This window comes from Halichondria panicea, chromosome 6 (assembly GCF_963675165.1).
Source record: "Halichondria panicea chromosome 6, odHalPani1.1, whole genome shotgun sequence".
Classification (NCBI taxonomy): Eukaryota; Metazoa; Porifera; class Demospongiae; order Suberitida; family Halichondriidae; genus Halichondria; species Halichondria panicea.
This window is the reverse complement of record NC_087382.1, coordinates 2,147,257-2,164,728: the sequence shown is the minus strand read 5'-3', so window position 1 is coordinate 2,164,728 and position 17,472 is coordinate 2,147,257. Positions and strand designations below refer to the sequence as shown.

General features: G+C 39.6%; 3 protein-coding genes across 3 annotated transcripts; all 3 read left to right on the top strand.

Annotated features, from left to right (window-relative positions):
• Positions 1-1,158: 1,158 nt before the first annotated feature.
• LOC135336935 (uncharacterized) lies at positions 1,159-4,178 on the top strand. The gene is made up of 2 exons (XM_064532813.1): positions 1,159-1,381; positions 2,239-4,178. Exon 2 carries the CDS (start codon positions 2,252-2,254, stop codon positions 4,172-4,174), a length of 1,923 nt encoding a protein of 640 aa, XP_064388883.1. The 5' UTR covers positions 1,159-1,381; positions 2,239-2,251; the 3' UTR covers positions 4,175-4,178.
• A 517-nt stretch (positions 4,179-4,695) lies between these two features.
• Positions 4,696-6,900, top strand: LOC135336934 (uncharacterized). The gene has a single exon (XM_064532812.1). It carries the CDS (start codon positions 4,717-4,719, stop codon positions 6,715-6,717), a length of 2,001 nt encoding a protein of 666 aa, XP_064388882.1. The 5' UTR covers positions 4,696-4,716; the 3' UTR covers positions 6,718-6,900.
• Positions 6,901-8,558: 1,658 nt separating this feature from the next.
• LOC135337873 (uncharacterized) lies at positions 8,559-17,379 on the top strand. Its single transcript, XM_064533879.1, has 2 exons — positions 8,559-8,714; positions 12,247-17,379. Exon 2 carries the CDS (start codon positions 12,260-12,262, stop codon positions 16,892-16,894), a length of 4,635 nt encoding a protein of 1,544 aa, XP_064389949.1. The 5' UTR covers positions 8,559-8,714; positions 12,247-12,259; the 3' UTR covers positions 16,895-17,379.
• The last annotated feature ends 93 nt before the right edge of the window (positions 17,380-17,472 follow it).

Here is a 17,472-nt window from a genome sequence, read left to right as displayed (position 1 = left end):
TAAATTGTATTTCCCTCGTAAATCATCCATTCATAGCTATAATACAACTTTGTTGCTAAAGTCAGTGCAGTTACATGATGCTGGCACTGCTAAATATCTTGAATCCTTCGTCTTCACAAACAAAGGCTTAGTGGCTTCTCTCAATCTCAGTAGAGTGTTTCTCTGTATTATTAAATATTAAAAGGGACAATATTAAAATGGACAAGCAAGCTATACAGTGCAAGTAACCTATAGAGAGTAGAATACCACATTTTGGTACATAAATGTGAATATCTTGACCTTAAAACATTTCTAAGAAATTTTGATGATACCAAAGTGTAGGTGAATGCTTGAGCTTCAACATATCCAAAAATGTTTCCATGGCAACCTAAGGTGGTGGGTATGTGGTTGCTTTTACAACAGCAACAAATTAACACCAACCGTTGTCGGCTAAGGTCTGGAACTCTGGCATTAACATCAGTGGATAGTTGAGCTAACATATGCATGAATTAAAATCGGTTACATAAGTACACACGCTGTTTCGTACTCCATTATGTGTGTTTTTGGGTGCCTTTTCGCTTAGGGAGAGATTTCAAGTAAATTTTTCGGCTAAGGTCTAATTTTTTTACACATGTAATTGTTAATAAATTGTTTATCTTTTGGTAGAAGCAATTTTTCTAGAAACATTTTACTTCCAGAGATAATTGATGTTACATACATTTTTTTACAATCATCCCCGTTTTCACCTAAATGATTTTCCACTATAACAATGTTTTAGAGAAATATTTTTGAATATGTTTGTAGCTTATTCATTCACCTACACAATGGTATCAGCATCATTTCTTAGAAATGTTCCAAACTCAAGATACACTTAAGTACAAATGTTTGTATTCTACTCCCTAGGTTACAGGCACTGTATACAAATGTAGACTGGTATTTTTCACTGCTCTTTATCTCTAGCTCTTCTCAAGTCTCATGTGCTGTCTGTCTGCTCTGTAATCTGTGCTGCCATCCCATATATCCCAAGGTGATGTGAAGAGCTATTATTAGCTTCCGGTGCAGTGAATTAACTTCCTGCGCCAACAATTGGACGCGGTCCGTTTCCTTCTACACTATCTATGACTACGTATATAATTATAGCTAGAAATTTATTCGGCCCAAAAATTCTGTGAATTCTGCGAATGAACGAGTAAACGCAGAAATGTTATCCGCAGAAGCCTGAGAAATCTTTTTACAGCTATTAGCTGTAGTACAATTTATATGGCCTGTGGAAAACACCTATAGGTCTATATAGTCCTGTACCTCTCTACTCCACTGCTGTATTCACACGTGTGTGTGTGTGAGACTGTGTTGGGATCTTGTATTAAAGCTAAAAAGGAAATTATAAGCTTATATCCATTAGGTAAGTTAACACTGCAAACTTGTGTAATTGAGCCTTATCAATTAAATATTGCTGGTGGCTATTATCTTGTTCCACGTGTCTAGATCTATAGACAACTATAGTATAGGGTGTAAGAGGGTATTATGAGACATCTAAATGTTTCTGACCACCTGTCTTGCAGTAATCTTGAGGGAGCTAAATAGCCTGTTCACTAACTACTATGGTCAATAGGCTTTGCATGCAAGCACAGAACATAGTGACAGTACTTTGTTTGCAACTAATGCTAGCATTTAGTGTTCAAAGTGGTTTAGGTATTATGAGACACCATTGCTAATTTTAACGCTAATTGGCTATAGTCTAACAGCATATATCTGAAGCCTTGTTATATATAAAATATACACAGTAAAAACACATTCGTTTACAGTAACATAAATGAAACGCATCTTTTGAAATCTCATGTATATAGAAATGACATAAATTTCTGTCATTTTAACACTAAATTCCGATGATGCATCTCATATAACATATGTATTTTTGCTGTGTAGCGATTAGTTACTCTTGTTTTAACAGATACCTACTACAAAACATTTGGCACCTATGTTTTTTCCAATTAAATTCTGGACTTAAACAAATTATTGTGGTATCTCTGTCAACACAGCATCCAACTCCAAATTTGTTTTGGAAACATATAGAGTGGGAGTGTTATTACTATAATTAAATGCCGGAATAGCTGAAGCATTCCTGCAGCTGTCTCATAACTGGTTTCGTCTCATAATACCTTATTCTACTCCATATACCCGCTTTAAGTTTTGATATCAATATAGAAGCAGCAATAGTACTATATAGTTCTGCAATTAAATATACTTGTAATCTTATAGTATCGGAGAGAACATGCACTGCACCTGGTTGGTGCTGCTACTGACCCTAGCTACTGTTACCAGGAGTGAGCACTATCACATTGTGCCAGTGGATTCAACCGACTCGTGTAATGACTATCGAAATGGAACTTGTTTCACTCTCGAGCAGCTTGTTCAAACAGACCTGTTGTCTGGTGGAGACAATCTCACCTTGAGCTTTCTACCTGGAGATAATTTATTGAGTGAAATCCTTTACATTTGTAATTTCACAGAGGTGATTATTGCTGGCCAAAATGCCACCATCAGTTTGAACAATTCTGGTAGAGTGCAGTTATCTAATATCAGTGCATTGAGTATTGAAGGTTTGCATTTCACTGGAGCAGGTGATGAAAGTAGTTCAGGCTACATGAACATTTCTCAATGCTATTTGGTAGACTTGAAATTGCTAAAGTTGGAAGCTTGTACACTCTGGATCACTCGTACGGTAACTGTGACGATTGAACAAGTTCTCTTTGTGAACAACACTAGCACTGACAGAGCATTGATGGTTGAAGCTGATAATGTGTACATTGAAAAGAGCGACTTCTTCAGTAACGATGGTGGTGCAGCTTACATTCACTCAAATCAAACTGTTATTAACGATTCAAGATTCAATTCCAATACTGCTACAATGGGGGGAGCAGTGTTTGTGGTCTCTGCAAGTGTGACTATCAGTTGGTGCAACTTTACAAATAATATCGCTAATGTAAGAGGTGGAGCAATTAGTACTTCTATATATTTGGCAGTTAATGTTTCAATCAGTTTCTGTAACTTTATGGATAATATTGCTGAATATGGTGGAGCAATTTTCACCTTCATAATTAATTTGACCATATACAACTGTGCGCTACTAAACAATAGTGCTATTTTTGGCGGTGCAGTAATTTTTATCCAGGATGGGAGTGTCTCAATCTTCGACAGTGAGCTAGCGTACAACAGTGCTGAAAGATCAGGTGGAGCGATTTTGGTTTTTGGTGGAGAGTTACTAATATCAGATAGCAAGTTAACAAACAACAAGGCAGCCTCTGGTGGAGCGATTGCACTTTTCATAGCTAATGCATCTATCTTGAGCTGCAATATAACAGACAATGAAGCTGTAGTTGATAATGGAGAAACTAGCGCTGGTGGAGTGATTTTGGTATATACTGGAACTATATTCGTTTCCAAAGTCATGTTTAAAAATAACAGTGCTGACTTTGGTGGAGTGTTTTTTGTTGCTGATGGCACTGTGATCATTTCCGACTCTCTGCTCACAAACAACAGAGCCACTCAACGAGATGGAGTGATTGCGGTTTTTATCTCAAGTTTGATAATTACTAATACAAGCATATTTGACAATTTAGAGGGTGAAAATATCATTTACGCAGTGCATTCTAACTTGTCATTTACGGGAGTTAACAACGTTAGCAATAATATAAACCCTGTGTATGCTCTAAGCAGTCGAGTGGAGTTCAATGGACCCACAACTCTCAGTAACAATCGTGGTGTGCAGGGTGGAGCCATCAGAGCAGTCCAGAGTCAAATCTATATCAATGCAGAAGGAGTGGTCATTTCTAACAATACTGCTACCTTTGGAGGAGGTGTGTTTCTGAGAGAGAGCACACTCTTTGTTCACTATCGCATAGAGATTTCTCACAACACAGCACGAAATGGTGGTGGGATTTATGCATACTCAAGCGAAATTGAATTTGATTCGAAGGTCACTACTGCTTATGGTTGTATATTTAATCATAACTTTGTCCTGTGTACATGTAGTGACGTGGAAGATATACTGTTTGAGAGTATTATAGATCGAAATGATGCTCAAAATGGGGGAGGTATTTATGCAGTTGCTTCAAACATCAAGGCCTTTTCTCACGCTCACATCCACATACAGTCAAACTCAGCAAACAACAGCGGAGGTGGAATTTATTTATGACAAAGTTCTAAGATCTATATTCTGAAACAGGACTTGGAGCTAGAGCTTGGTAAAACACTGGTCAAGCTAGAAATCCACAATAACACGGCTCAATATGGAGGGGGGATATTTGTGGCAGACAGTACTGAGAGTGGTGTGTGTAGAGGAGAGGATGTAACTACTGCAGGAGATCTGCCACAAACAGAATGCTTCATTCAAACTCTGGATCTCCATGGTCTTAATATCAATTTTATTAAGACTTTGGTCCAAGATTTATTCTCGTATGAAGAAGTTAAGTGTTTGAACAGTGCAATTAATCATCGCAACACTTTTTGACAAACAACACAGCTTCCCAGTCAGGAGCAGATATTTACGGAGGTCTACTAGACAGGTGTACGGTGGATGTATCAGCCGAACTCTCTTCATCAGACAATGGATTTGAGTACTTGAACAATACTGTGCATTATTCATGGATAGCTTCAAAGGCTGTCAGAGTGAAGTTGTGTAACACCACCAAGCAGACCATTTCTGTTAGAAAAGGACAAGCATTCACAATCAGTATTATGGCTGTAGACCAAGCTGGAAATCCAATGAATAATGCCATAATTCACAGTTCTGTTATCACTGAGAGCAGTAGAGTTGATCGTCTCAAAGAAGGACAAGCACAGCAAGAAGTTGGCAATCAGTGCACAGAATTAGAGTATAATGTATTCTCACAAGACAGCTCTGCTCAAGTGGAACTCTATGCTGAGGGTCCATGCAACAATTTGGGAATTTCAAGACAAATTCTAAACATATCTTTTCTAAAGTGTGAATGCCCTATTGGACTCAAGCCAATCATGTCCTCAATTGAGTGCAAGTGTGACTGTGATCCAGTCTTGCAACAAGAATATCAGATAACAAACTGTTCTGAGGAAAATGGGACCATAAAGCTGGAAAGCAATAACAACATATGGATAGGAGTGACTAATACTACTAACGGAAGTGGGTATGTTGTTAGTAACTGTACATTTGACTATTGTGTACTAAAACTAGTCAACATCAGTCTAAGCAACCCTGACGAACAATGTGCCCACAATCGAAGTGGTGTTTTGTGTGGAGAATGTGAACCAGGACTCAGTCTTGTGTTAGGTACTTCACGATGTGAACTCTGCTCAAACACTTACCTTCTCCTGCTACTCCCGTTTGCCCTGGCAGGCATAGTACTAGTCGCATTCATTCTCGTTTTCAACATTACCGTAGCAACAGGCACTATCCATGGGCTGATCTTCTACACTAATATATTAGCTGCAAATCAATCGATTTTCATACCTTTTCATAACCCTTTGACAGTTTTCATATCGTGGGTGAATCTTGACTTAGGTATTGAGACATGCTTTTATGATAGAATGAACTCTCAAGCAAAAGTGCTCCTTCAAATGATCTTTCCTGTTTACCTGTTTCTTCTGATGTTCTTAATAATTATTTTAAGCAAGTACTCCGACTCATTTGCAAAGCTCCTCTCCAACAGAAACCCAGTTGCTGCCCTAGGCACACTCGTCCTACTCTCTTATTCCAAACTCTTACGGTTTATCATTGCTGCACTGCAATACAGGGTCTTGGATTATCCTGAGGGTGCAACCAAGGTGTTGGATTTTCCCAACAATTCAAATGATATAGTTTGGTTGTATGACGGCAATGTGCAATATTTCACTCCCGGTCACGTCCCTCGGTTTGTTTTTGCCGCCATAATCCTCATTTCTGGTATATTGTTCACTGTAGTGCTCTTGTTTGGACAATGGTTTCCTCGCTGTTCAAAATGGAAGCTCATGAAATGGACTAAGAACACATACTACAATGGCTTCATGGATGCATACCATGCTCCATTCACTCCCAAGCATCGCTACTGGGTGGGACTGCTCCTATTTTCTTTGATCGCTCATAATCTAATAACAGCCTTGGCTTTGGACACATCTCTACCCGTACTATCAGCTGGATCTATAACTGTTGGACTTAATATTTTCAAATCGCAGAATTATCCAGTGTACAAAATACGATTCAATGATTTACTGGAAACACTCTTTTTCCTCAATCTTGCAATTCTAGCGTATGGCACCCTCTACATAGGAAACATCAATGAGAGTCAAGTCATAATATCCAACATTTCAATGGCAGTGGCTTTTATTTTGTTGGTGGTGATAGTCTGCTACCATTGTTACGAGTACATTTTGAAAACAGTTCCTGTTCTGCAAAATGCACTCAAACTGAGAAAAATGATTCCACGAGTTCGCAAACTGGAAAGGTACGAAATGGAGAACAAAGAAACCTGGACAAACGCGGGCAGATGTGATCCGTACACTGATGGAGCCATGGAAGAAGATGACCCTGATCGTTACATCACTCCTCCCATCATCAGACCAGCCACGAGGCCAGACCAGCTGAGAGAGCCTGCCCTGGACGTGCTAGCCCCCCTCACCACAGAGGACTACAGACCAGCCCCTCCCCCTCCTCAAGCTACAGCTGACAATGCACCCAAAGTCACGCACACTGTCATCGATGTCATAAAGAGTAGCATTAACGAATGATGGTATATCTCAATTAAATACTGTTTGTATAATTTTATAGCTTGTGTCCGTTTTCTTATTTTTGTGAGCCCTCCTCATGCATGTATGCACAATTATATTCATTGACTTTTTGTGGACTAGATTCAGTTTAAATTTACTTGTAACGACTTTGCTAGTATAACTAACTAGTATCACTTCATCAGTCATTTCCTGTACCTGCCTTGCACTGTAGACAATTTAAGTCCTGTGTTATACTATTACTTCTTTTGTATAGTTCTCTTTATTGCTTTGTGCTCTAGCGGCCTGCTCCTAGCGGCGCCCTTAGCTTTGTGTATTGGAGCCTCTGCTCCACTGTCTTTGTTGTACTTACTCTTTACAGTCTATGTTTTGTGCATACTGTTATATAGTTGATCTATGGTGGTTGAATGATAGAATCAAATTTATTAATCATGATCAATGATAGAATAAAAAAAAATCATTATCTCTCTTGAACTGTCGCACACTGCTCAGTGCACGAACTTCTTTAAATTACCAACTTATCTGAATTTGAACAATTGTAATAGTTTGCCCAATGGAACAGCATTGTACTACCGTATAGCGGATATATTTCGAGGATATAAATTTTCGCGGATGGACCACTACAAAGGATTTCGCGGATTTTATTTTTGTGGTCTGAGTTCCAGCCTTTTGGCGCATGCGCACATCAACATGCAACTGTACCTCCACACCGTTAGCCTCGAATCCAGGCCTATAGCCTGTATAGAATCGGTGATGCACTATGTCCTCCACCAGCAGAACGTTTGCTGTGCAGGCCATGGTCAAGGGATACAGTAGACGTAGAGCAAGCTAGCTGGCTATACCGGCGTCCTTGTCTCTTGATTCTTTTTTTATTGTCGATAGGTGTGGTCAATAATACTGCAATAAATATAAATTTTCGCGGTACAGGCTCAATCCGCGAAAACTGCGAACATTTATACCCTCGAAATATACCCGCTATACGGTATACTACTGTTGACCAAGTTACTGGTCACTTCACGGGGAACCTAATATTATTACAATAACTATAACACCAACCCATCTTGTTTACGTCCTTTCTGATGTTTGAGCGGCTCAGCCAGCCCTACAGTACTTCCCCCATTTTGTCCACTTGTATAATTATAGTTCAGTGAAATGAGAGTGAAATAATATAATGTTGATGCCAGGACAATGAATGATTCTGACACAACAAGAGTTTGCAGCACCTCTTATGTTATTATGTTATTTGCTTAATACACTGTTTGTCCATTCTTGTCAACTGATACTTGCCATTTATAATAGCTGGTATAATAGCGATTTGCAATGTCTCCTTGAGTTGTTGTGTGGTTGGTCTTTGTGAGGGAGAGGAGCTCCAGCACTCGTCGATGGTGACCAGAACCAGTCGTGTGTTCTGTGGTGTGTGTGTGAGTGTGAGTGTGAGTGAGGTGTGGATGGGGGTGTGAGTGTGAGTGTGTGTGTGTGTGTGGGGGGGTGTGAGTGTGAGTGAGGTGTGAGTGTGTGTGTGTGTGTGTGTGTGTGTGTCGGTGTGAGTGTGAGTGAGGTGTGGGTGGAGCAGAGTTTTATTCCTGCAACCTCACGGCCATACTCGGGTATGGTTTCACTTATAATAGAATCCCATCATCTGTCTGCCCATCCTTTGAAGGTGCATGTATACAATGTCATGCATGGTTACAGGCTAATAGATGTATTCATAGCTCTTCTGTTTGATTTGCTGGTGCATGGTACTACAAGTGAAGAAACATTATTACCACATTGTGATGTTTTCCTATAGTAGTTGGGATTTTTTCAACATTTTCTTCTATTCTATATACATGCATGTACAGGGACAACTCTGTTCACAATTATCTGGGTATAACACTAGATACAGCTTTCTTATATAGATCTATAGCTCTATAATTATCAGTCTCTGGCTATACTGCTATAGCACTGTGTCCTTGTGTCTGTTGGTCTGGAATTAAAAAGTACAGTATTCTATATACTAGGTAAGTATAGTCTAGATCTAGATCTACGATTTCGTGAGATAATTATTAATATTATTATGACTTTACAGCCTGTAACGTAATTGTGATATAAGTATATAATGTTTGTGACAAAGGCTGACAGACTGTGCCATATTGCGCAACATAGCTGGATATAATAATTATAACTATAATTACATATGGAGCTATATGAACATCTGTTGCATGGGCACATTAGTACATGGGTTGTCATGCATGCAGTGTTAAAGTTTTGTTTAAAGTTCTCCCAGAAATACTGTGGTGATATATAATAGATGGTTTATTATGCCTCGAGGCGTAGCCGCACGAGGTATACGCGATACGGTAAAGCTGACTGTGTGTGTGTGTGCGTGTGTGTGTGTGTGTGTATTCCAGTAGTAACTGCTCAACGGTTGCAATGCGACGAAAACTAACAGCTTCTATAGGCTTCTAGCCACGTTCTCTTGGATTTTGATTCGTGGATTAGCAAACTAAAGCTTCTTTCTCGAGTTATGGCTAGTTTGACTCACATTGAAGGCTGTTGCAGTCTCTTCAGAATCTTTCATAGCATCATCTGTTCGCACAAACTTTCTATTCAACATAATTATGAGTTAGCCTTGCACTAAAGCGCTAGCTTTTTGTTAGCTACAAGACTCAGTGTTAACAGCTAGCTTGGACACAACCCTTTAACTATTCCAGGGATGTAATGCGCATGCGCGCTCATTCCACATGTGAGAAAATAATAATTACAGATTCTCCTGGCAGAATCATCCTTTTCTTGAGGGCCTGGTAAGCCACAAAACACTACCATATAACAATATAGATAACAATATGCATGTACACAGGTCTTTTCTTCTTAGATATTATATATATACACTAAACTACAGATCCTCAATTTTCTTCTTTCTTGAGGTCCTGGTAAGCCATAAATAACAACAATAGATAACAACAATAGATGCATGTAAATAAGTCTTTTCTTCTCAGTGAGTTTATATAGAGAAGCTAATTACTTTAATATAAAATTCATTATAGAAACTACTATAACACTAATACTTTTTGAGCGAAAGCATAACATGGCAAGAAGCGTTAAGCATTATAGCAAGCGCACGCTTGCAACACTCGTTGAGTTAGTGGTGTTGATATCTATGCATGCATGGTGGGCATCGAGTTCCATAACCTTGCAATACAATTGAGGTAGAAGTGTCTACTTGCGCTGCATGCAGTGTTTGGCTTTGAGTGAGTTTGTTGTTGTAATTGAAGCGAGTGTGACCAGTAACACATTAATTTTACCAGACTGGCTACACATGTGCTTGCTTGGAGAGAGCTGTTATCAAGGGAGACTTTGACACAGTCACTCAAGAAAGGAAGCCCATTCTAACAGCCTCTGCATGTACAGAACTAGTACTAGATCTAGTAGTAGTACTATAGCACAACCTGGCTGCTACAGCTGCTCAAGGATCAATGAAGTGCAAGTATAAGAGTTTCTATAGGCTTCTAGTCATGTTTTCGTGGATTTGAATTTGTGGATTTGCAAAATAATGCTTCGTTCTCGAGTTATGTCTAGTTTTGCGGCTTACTTGGAATGAATGCCATTCAGTGCAGCCTTTTCAGAAGAGTCCATAGCAAAAATTGTTCACCGACTTGCAATGAACCATGCAGCCTCACATTGAAGGCTGTTGCATGCAGTCTCTTCAGAATCTTTCATAGCATCATCTGTTCGCACAAACATTCTATTCAACATATGTGACAGGGCCTAGGAAAACAACCCTTATGGAGCAAACTAATAATGTTCAGTACACTACAAAGTAAAATATTTAGAGCTATTTTAGGATTTTGGTTTTCTTTCATAAGAAGTAACTTAAACTAAAAAAAAAATTTTTTTATCTGAAAATTTTTTTATATAGCCGTTACAAGGCAGCCATTGAATTTTTTCATGCTGTTCTTGTATGCGGATAGAACTTGGAACATTCGTTTCTCAAAATGGTAGGTCAATACTTCCTCCCTTTCACCCGAAAATATTTTGGGGTAGGAAGGTGCAAAGTGAGTGATATTGTAATCAATTTGAAGCTTAAGCACTGCTTTATTTAATTAAGCAATAAAATACAATTAATTAGTTTGCTCCATAAGGGTTGTTTTCCTAGGCCCTGTCACATATGAGTTAGCCTTGCACTAAAGCGCTAGCTTTTTGTTAGCTATATAAGTCAGGCTCATCCCCATGTTTAATAGACTATTTTCAGGTCAGTTGTTAGTCTCGCGAGCAGACGTGGGAGGGAGGGAACGTCTGGTCACTATTGCAGCAATTCCGTGGACCCCCTGCCAGAATGTTGGCAGTGCCAATCAGATTTATCCACGTCATAGTGGGCGGTAACACCCCATATATTTTCCTATTATAGGATAAAATGAACGTGAAAAGAAGGATTATATTGACTCTAGCAAAGGCTAATTTTAGTATTGAACCATATCTGGCTGCGAAGGAACTCGGTACAAGGAGCTCAGACCAAGCAAGAGCTAGCTAGCTAGCTGCGAATGAAAATATATTTGTCTACATGTGAATTTGGTTAATTAACAAATATCTTGCACGTGACTACATCCTCAGTGCCATGGAATTGCTGCAATAGTGACCAGACGTTCCCTCCCTCCCACGTCTGCTCGCGAGACTACCTACCCTTATGCATACCTTGGTTTTGGTATAAATACAAACTATGTGTATAGCTACTACCTTAAGGTGACATATTTTCGCGTGTATTAATTTCTGCTATTTCTGCGAATGAGAGTAAAATCGCAAAAATTAGTACTCGCATATAATTGGCCGCCCTCTTGTTTAATGTATCCAGATCGACATTTCGCAAAAAATTATACCGCAAAATGTACAAAACTGTAAAAACACAAACAAATCTACCTGTGAAAATATGTCACCTTAAGGTATTGCATGTGGGTACAAAGCCGGCGCTATATTCCAGTATGATTATGTTGGGCCTCTCATAATTACGTATCGAGCCAATACTAATGAGAGGAGGCACTCGTACTTTCAGTGATCTGCTGTTTCATAAATTCAGAAATGTTTTTGTTTTCTAATATCCAAGAGTGGCTATATAATCATGAGCATGGTTGCATGCATGTGGAAAATGCGCCATTTCAAAAATCAAACACAGCCTCACACACATGCAGTGTATGTAGATCCTTATGATGTAAAACTTAACCACGAACTTCCCCTTTTCTGGGAAGCAGGGTTACCTAGAACATGCATTGTACATGGCCGGGGAACTTCTGTGTGCATCTCTATATCCATTAACTGTGTGAACACTGTGCAAACTAAGATTGTCTTGTGTAATAAACAATTCTGATATTAAAGAATTTGAGCCTCATCAATAATTAGTAATGAATGTTTCATAAACTCTGATGACCATTAATTAGCTTATTCCACATGTTCTACCTATTATATAAGATGCTTTAGACAGTACACGCTTTAAGTACAAACTATAGAAGCAGCAATACTGATACTGCAATGCATAATTAATATGCTTGTAATCTTATATAGTATCAGAGAGAACATGCACTGCACCTGGTTGGTGCTGCTACTGACCCTAGCTACTGTTACCAGGAGTGAGCACTATCACATCGTGCCAGTGGATTTAACCGACTTGTGTAATGACTATCGAAATGGAACTTGTTTCACTCTCGAGCAGCTTGTTCAAACAGCCCTGTTATCTGGTGGAGACAATCTCTCCTTGAGCTTTCTACCTGGAGATCATATATTACGTGAAATGCTTTATATCTATAATTTCAGAGAGGTGATTATTGCTGGCCAAAATGCCACCATCAGTTTGAACAGTTCTGGTAGAGTGCAGTTATCTAATATCAGTGCATTGAGTATCGAAGGTTTGCATTTCACTGGAGCAGGTGATGAAAGTAGTTCAGGCTACATGAACATTTCTCAATGCTATTTGGTAGACTTGAAATTGCTAAAGTTGGAAGCTTGTACACTCTGGATCACTCGTACGGTAACTGTGACGATTGAACAAGTTCTCTTTGTGAACAACACTGGCATTGACAGAGCATTACGTGTTGTTGAGGCTGATACTGTGTACATTGAAAAGAGTGACTTCTTCAGTAACGATGGTGGTGCAGTGAAGATTAAATCAAATCAAACTGTTATTAATGGTTCAAGGTTCGATTCCAATACTGCTGCATATGGTGGAGCAGTGTTTGTGGTCTCTGCAAGTGTGACTATCAGTTGGAGCAACTTTACAAATAATAGCGCTTATCATAATGGTGGAGCGATTAGTACCTCCGAAAGTAATTTGACCATATACAACTGTGCGCTACTAAACAATAGTGCTATCCTTGATGGTGGAGCAATTTATAGCCAGGATGGGAGTGTCTCAATCTCCGACAGTGAGCTAGCGTACAATAGTGCTATCGATAGCGGTGGAGCAATTTATAGTGAGGATGGGAGTGTCTCAATCTCTGACAGTGAGCTAGCGTACAACAGTGCTGAATATGGTGGAGCAATTTTAACCTCCGAAAGTAATTTGTTCATTTCCAACTGTACGCTACTAAACAATAGTGCTATCATTGACGGTGGAGCAATTTTAACCTCCGAAAGTAATTTGTTCATTTCCAACTGTGCACTACTGAACAATAGTGCTATCGATAGCGGTGGAGCAATTTATAGCCAGAATGGGAGTGTCTCAATCTCCGACAGTGAGCTAGCGTACAACAGTGCTGAAGGATTAGGTGGAGCAATTTTCACATTTGGAAGTAATTTGACCATATACAATTGTGCACTACTGAACAATAGTGCTATTTTTGACGGTGGAGCAATTAATATCCAGTTTGGGAATTTCTCAATCTCCGACAGTGAGCTAGCGTACAACAGTGCTGAAAGATCAGATGGAGCGATTTCGGTTTTGACTGGAGAGTTACTGATATCTGATAGCGAGCTAACAAACAACAAGGCAGCCTCTGGTGGAGCGATTGGACTTTTCATAGTTAATGCATCTATCATGAGCTGTAATATAACGGACAATGAAGCTGTAGTTGATAGTGACAGTATAGCTGTATTTGGTAATGGAGGAACTAGTCTTGGTGGAGCGATTTTGGTATATACTGGAAATATATCCATCTCCAAAGTCATGTTTAAAAATAACAGTGCTGACTTTGGTGGAGTGTTTTTTGTTGCTGGTGGCACTGTGAACATTTCTGACTCTGTGCTCACAAACAACAGAGCCACTCAACAAGATGGAGTGATTGCGGTTGCTATCTCAACTTTGATAATTACTAATACAAGCATATTTGACAATTTAGAGGGTGAAAATATCATTTACGCAGTGCATTCTAACTTGTCATTTACGGGAGTTAACAACGTTAGCAATAATGTCAACCCTGTGTATGCTCTAAGCAGTCGAGTGGAGTTCAATGGACCCACAACTCTCAGTAACAACCGTGGTGTGCAGGGTGGAGCCATCAGAGCAATCCAGAGTCAAGTCTATATCAATGCAGAAGGAGTGGTCATTTCTAACAATACTGCTACTGTTGGAGGAGGTGTGTTTCTGAGAGAGAGCACACTCTTTGTTCACTATCCAATAGAGATTTCTCACAACACAGCACAAAATGGTGGTGGGATTTATGCATACTCAAGCGAAATTGAATTTGATTCGAAGGTCACTACTGGTTGTATATTTAATAATAACTTTGTCCTGTGTACATGTAGTGACATAGAACCTGTACTGTTTGTGAGTATTATAGATCGAAATGATGCTCAAAATGGAGGAGGTATTTATGCAGTCGCTTCAAACATTAAGGCTTTTTCTCACGCTCACGTCCAAATCAAGTCAAACTCAGTAAACAATAGCGGAGGTGGAGTGTATCTACAACAAAGTTCCAAGATCTATATTTTGAAACAGGACTTGGAGCTAGAGATTGGTAAAATGCTAGTCATACTAGAAATCCACAATAACACGGCTCAATATGGAGGGGGGATATTTGTGGCAGACAGTACTGAGAGTGGTGTGTGTAGAGGAGAGGATGTAACTACTGCAGGAGATCTGACACAAACAGAATGCTTCATTCAAACTCTAGATCTCTATGGTTTTGATATCAATTTTGTTGAGACTTTGATACCTTTTGTCAAATCTTCCCAGTCTAATTCATATGAAGAAGAAGTTAAGTGTTTGAACAGTACATCAATTAATCATCGCAACACTTTTTTGACAAACAACACAGCTTCCCAGTCAGGAGCAGATATTTACGGAGGTCTTTTGGACAGGTGTACGGTGGATGTATCAGCCGAACTCTCTTCATCAGACAATGGATTTGAGTACTTGAACAATACTGTGCATTATTCATGGATAGCTTCAAAGGCTGTCAGAGTGAAGTTGTGTAACACCACCAAGCAGACCATTTCTGTTAGAAAAGGACAAGCATTCACAATAAGTGTTATGGCTGTAGACCAAGCTGGAAATCCAATGAATAATGCCATAATTCACAGTTCTGTTATCACTGAGAGCAGTAGAGTTGATCGTCTTAAAGAAGGACAAGCACAGCAAGAAGTTGGCAATCAGTGCACAGAATTAGAGTATAATGTATTCTCACAAGACAGCTCTGCTCAAGTGGAACTCTATGCTGATGGTCCATGCAACAATTTGGGAATTTCAAGACAAATTCTAAACATATCTTTTCTAAAGTGTGAATGCCCTATTGGACTCAGGCCAATCATGTCCTCAATTGAGTGCAAGTGTGACTGTGATCCAGTCTTGCAACAAGAATATCAGATAACAAACTGCTCTGAGGAAAATGGGACCATAAAATTGGAAAGCAATAACAACATATGGATAGGAGTGACTAATACTACTAACGGAAGTGGGTATGTTGTTAGTAACTGTACATTTGACTATTGTGTACTAAAACCAGTCAACATCAGTCTAAGCAACCCTGACGAACAATGTGCCCACAATCGAAGTGGTGTCTTGTGTGGAGAATGTGAACCAGGACTGAGTCTTGTGTTAGGTACTTCACGATGTGAACTCTGCTCAAACACTTACCTTCTCCTGCTACTCCCGTTTGCCCTGGCAGGCATAGTACTAGTCGCATTCATTCTCGTTTTCAACATTACCGTAGCAACAGGCACTATCCATGGGCTGATCTTCTACACTAATGTATTAGCTGCAAATCAGTCGATTTTCGTACCTTTTCATAACCCTTTGACAGTTTTCATATCGTGGGTGAATCTTGACTTAGGTATTGAGACATGCTTTTATGATAGAATGAACTCTCAAGCAAAAGTGCTCCTTCAGATTGTCTTTCCCGCTTACCTGTTTCTTCTGATGTTCTTAATAATCATTTTAAGCAAGTACTTTGACTCATTTGCAAAGCTCCTCTCCAACAGGAACCCAGTTGCTGCCCTAGGCACACTCGTCCTACTCTCTTATTCCAAACTCTTACGGTTTATCATTGCTGCACTGCAATACAGGGTCTTGGATTATCCTGATGGTGCAACCAAGGTATTGGATTTTCCCAACAATTCAAGTGATATAGTTTGGTTGTATGACGGCAATGTGCAATATTTCACTCCCGGTCATGTCCCTCGGTTTATTTTTGCCGCCATAATCCTCATTTCTGGTATATTGTTCACTGTACTGCTCTTCTTTGGACAATGGCTTCCTCGCTGTTCAAAATGGAAACTCACGAAATGGACTAAGAACACATACTACATTGGTTTCATGGATGCATACCATGCTCCATTCACTCCCAAGCATCGCTACTGGGTGGGACTGCTCCTATTTTCTTTGATTGCTCATAATCTAATAACAGCCTTGGCTTTGGACACTTCTCTCCCTGTACTATCAGCTGGATCTATAACTGTTGGACTGATTGTTTTCAAATCGCAGAATTATCCAGTGTACAAAATACGATTCAATGATTTACTGGAAACACTCTTTTTCCTCAATCTTGCAATTCTAGCGTATGGCACCCTCTACATAGGAAACATCAATGAGAGTCAAGTCATAATATCCAACATTTCAATGGCAGTGGCTTTTATTTTGTTTGTGGTGATAGTTTGCTACCATTGTTACGAGTACATGTTGAAGAAAGTTCCTGTTCTGCAAAACTCACTCAAACTGAGAAAAAGGATTCCACGAGTTCGCAAACTGGAAAGGTACGAAATGGAGAACAAAGAAACCTGAACAAACGCGGACAGATGTGATCCGTACACTGACGGAGCCATGGAAGAAGATGACCCTGATCGTTACATCACTCCTCCCATCATCCGACCTGCCACGAGGCCAGACCAGCTGAGAGAGCCTGCCCTGGACGTACTAACCCCCCTCACCACAGAGGACTACAGACCAGCCCCTCCCCCTCCTCAAAACAATACACTCGAAGTCACGCACACTGTCATCGATGTCGTGAAAGAGTAACATTAACAATGTAGAATTATATATATTGACTTTTGGACTAGATTCAGTTACTTGTAACGACTTTGCTAGTATATCTGTGTTGTACTGTTTCAAGCGTGGGTTCCTGTTACTATTGCATGTACTTCTTGTGTAATAATAGTTCTCTTTTAATACTGCTTTGTGCTCTAGCCCGGCGGCCTGCTCCTAGCGGCGCCCCTATAGCTTTGTGTATTGGAGCCTCTGCTCCACTGTCTTTGTTGTACTTATAGTATTTACAGTCTATATAATGTTAATTGAATCAAATTAATCTTAAACTGTTGCACGCTGCTTGGTGCATGAACTCAGGGATACCTTCTTGGTATTTG

What these genes read in the sequence shown, in the direction of transcription:
- LOC135336934 (XM_064532812.1), top strand. Translation starts at nt 4,717, where the DNA reads ATGGCTGTAGACCAAGCTGGAAATCCAATGAATAATGCCATAATTCAC.
- LOC135336935 (XM_064532813.1), top strand. Translation starts at nt 2,252, where the DNA reads ATGCACTGCACCTGGTTGGTGCTGCTACTGACCCTAGCTACTGTTACC.
- LOC135337873 (XM_064533879.1), top strand. Translation starts at nt 12,260, where the DNA reads ATGCACTGCACCTGGTTGGTGCTGCTACTGACCCTAGCTACTGTTACC.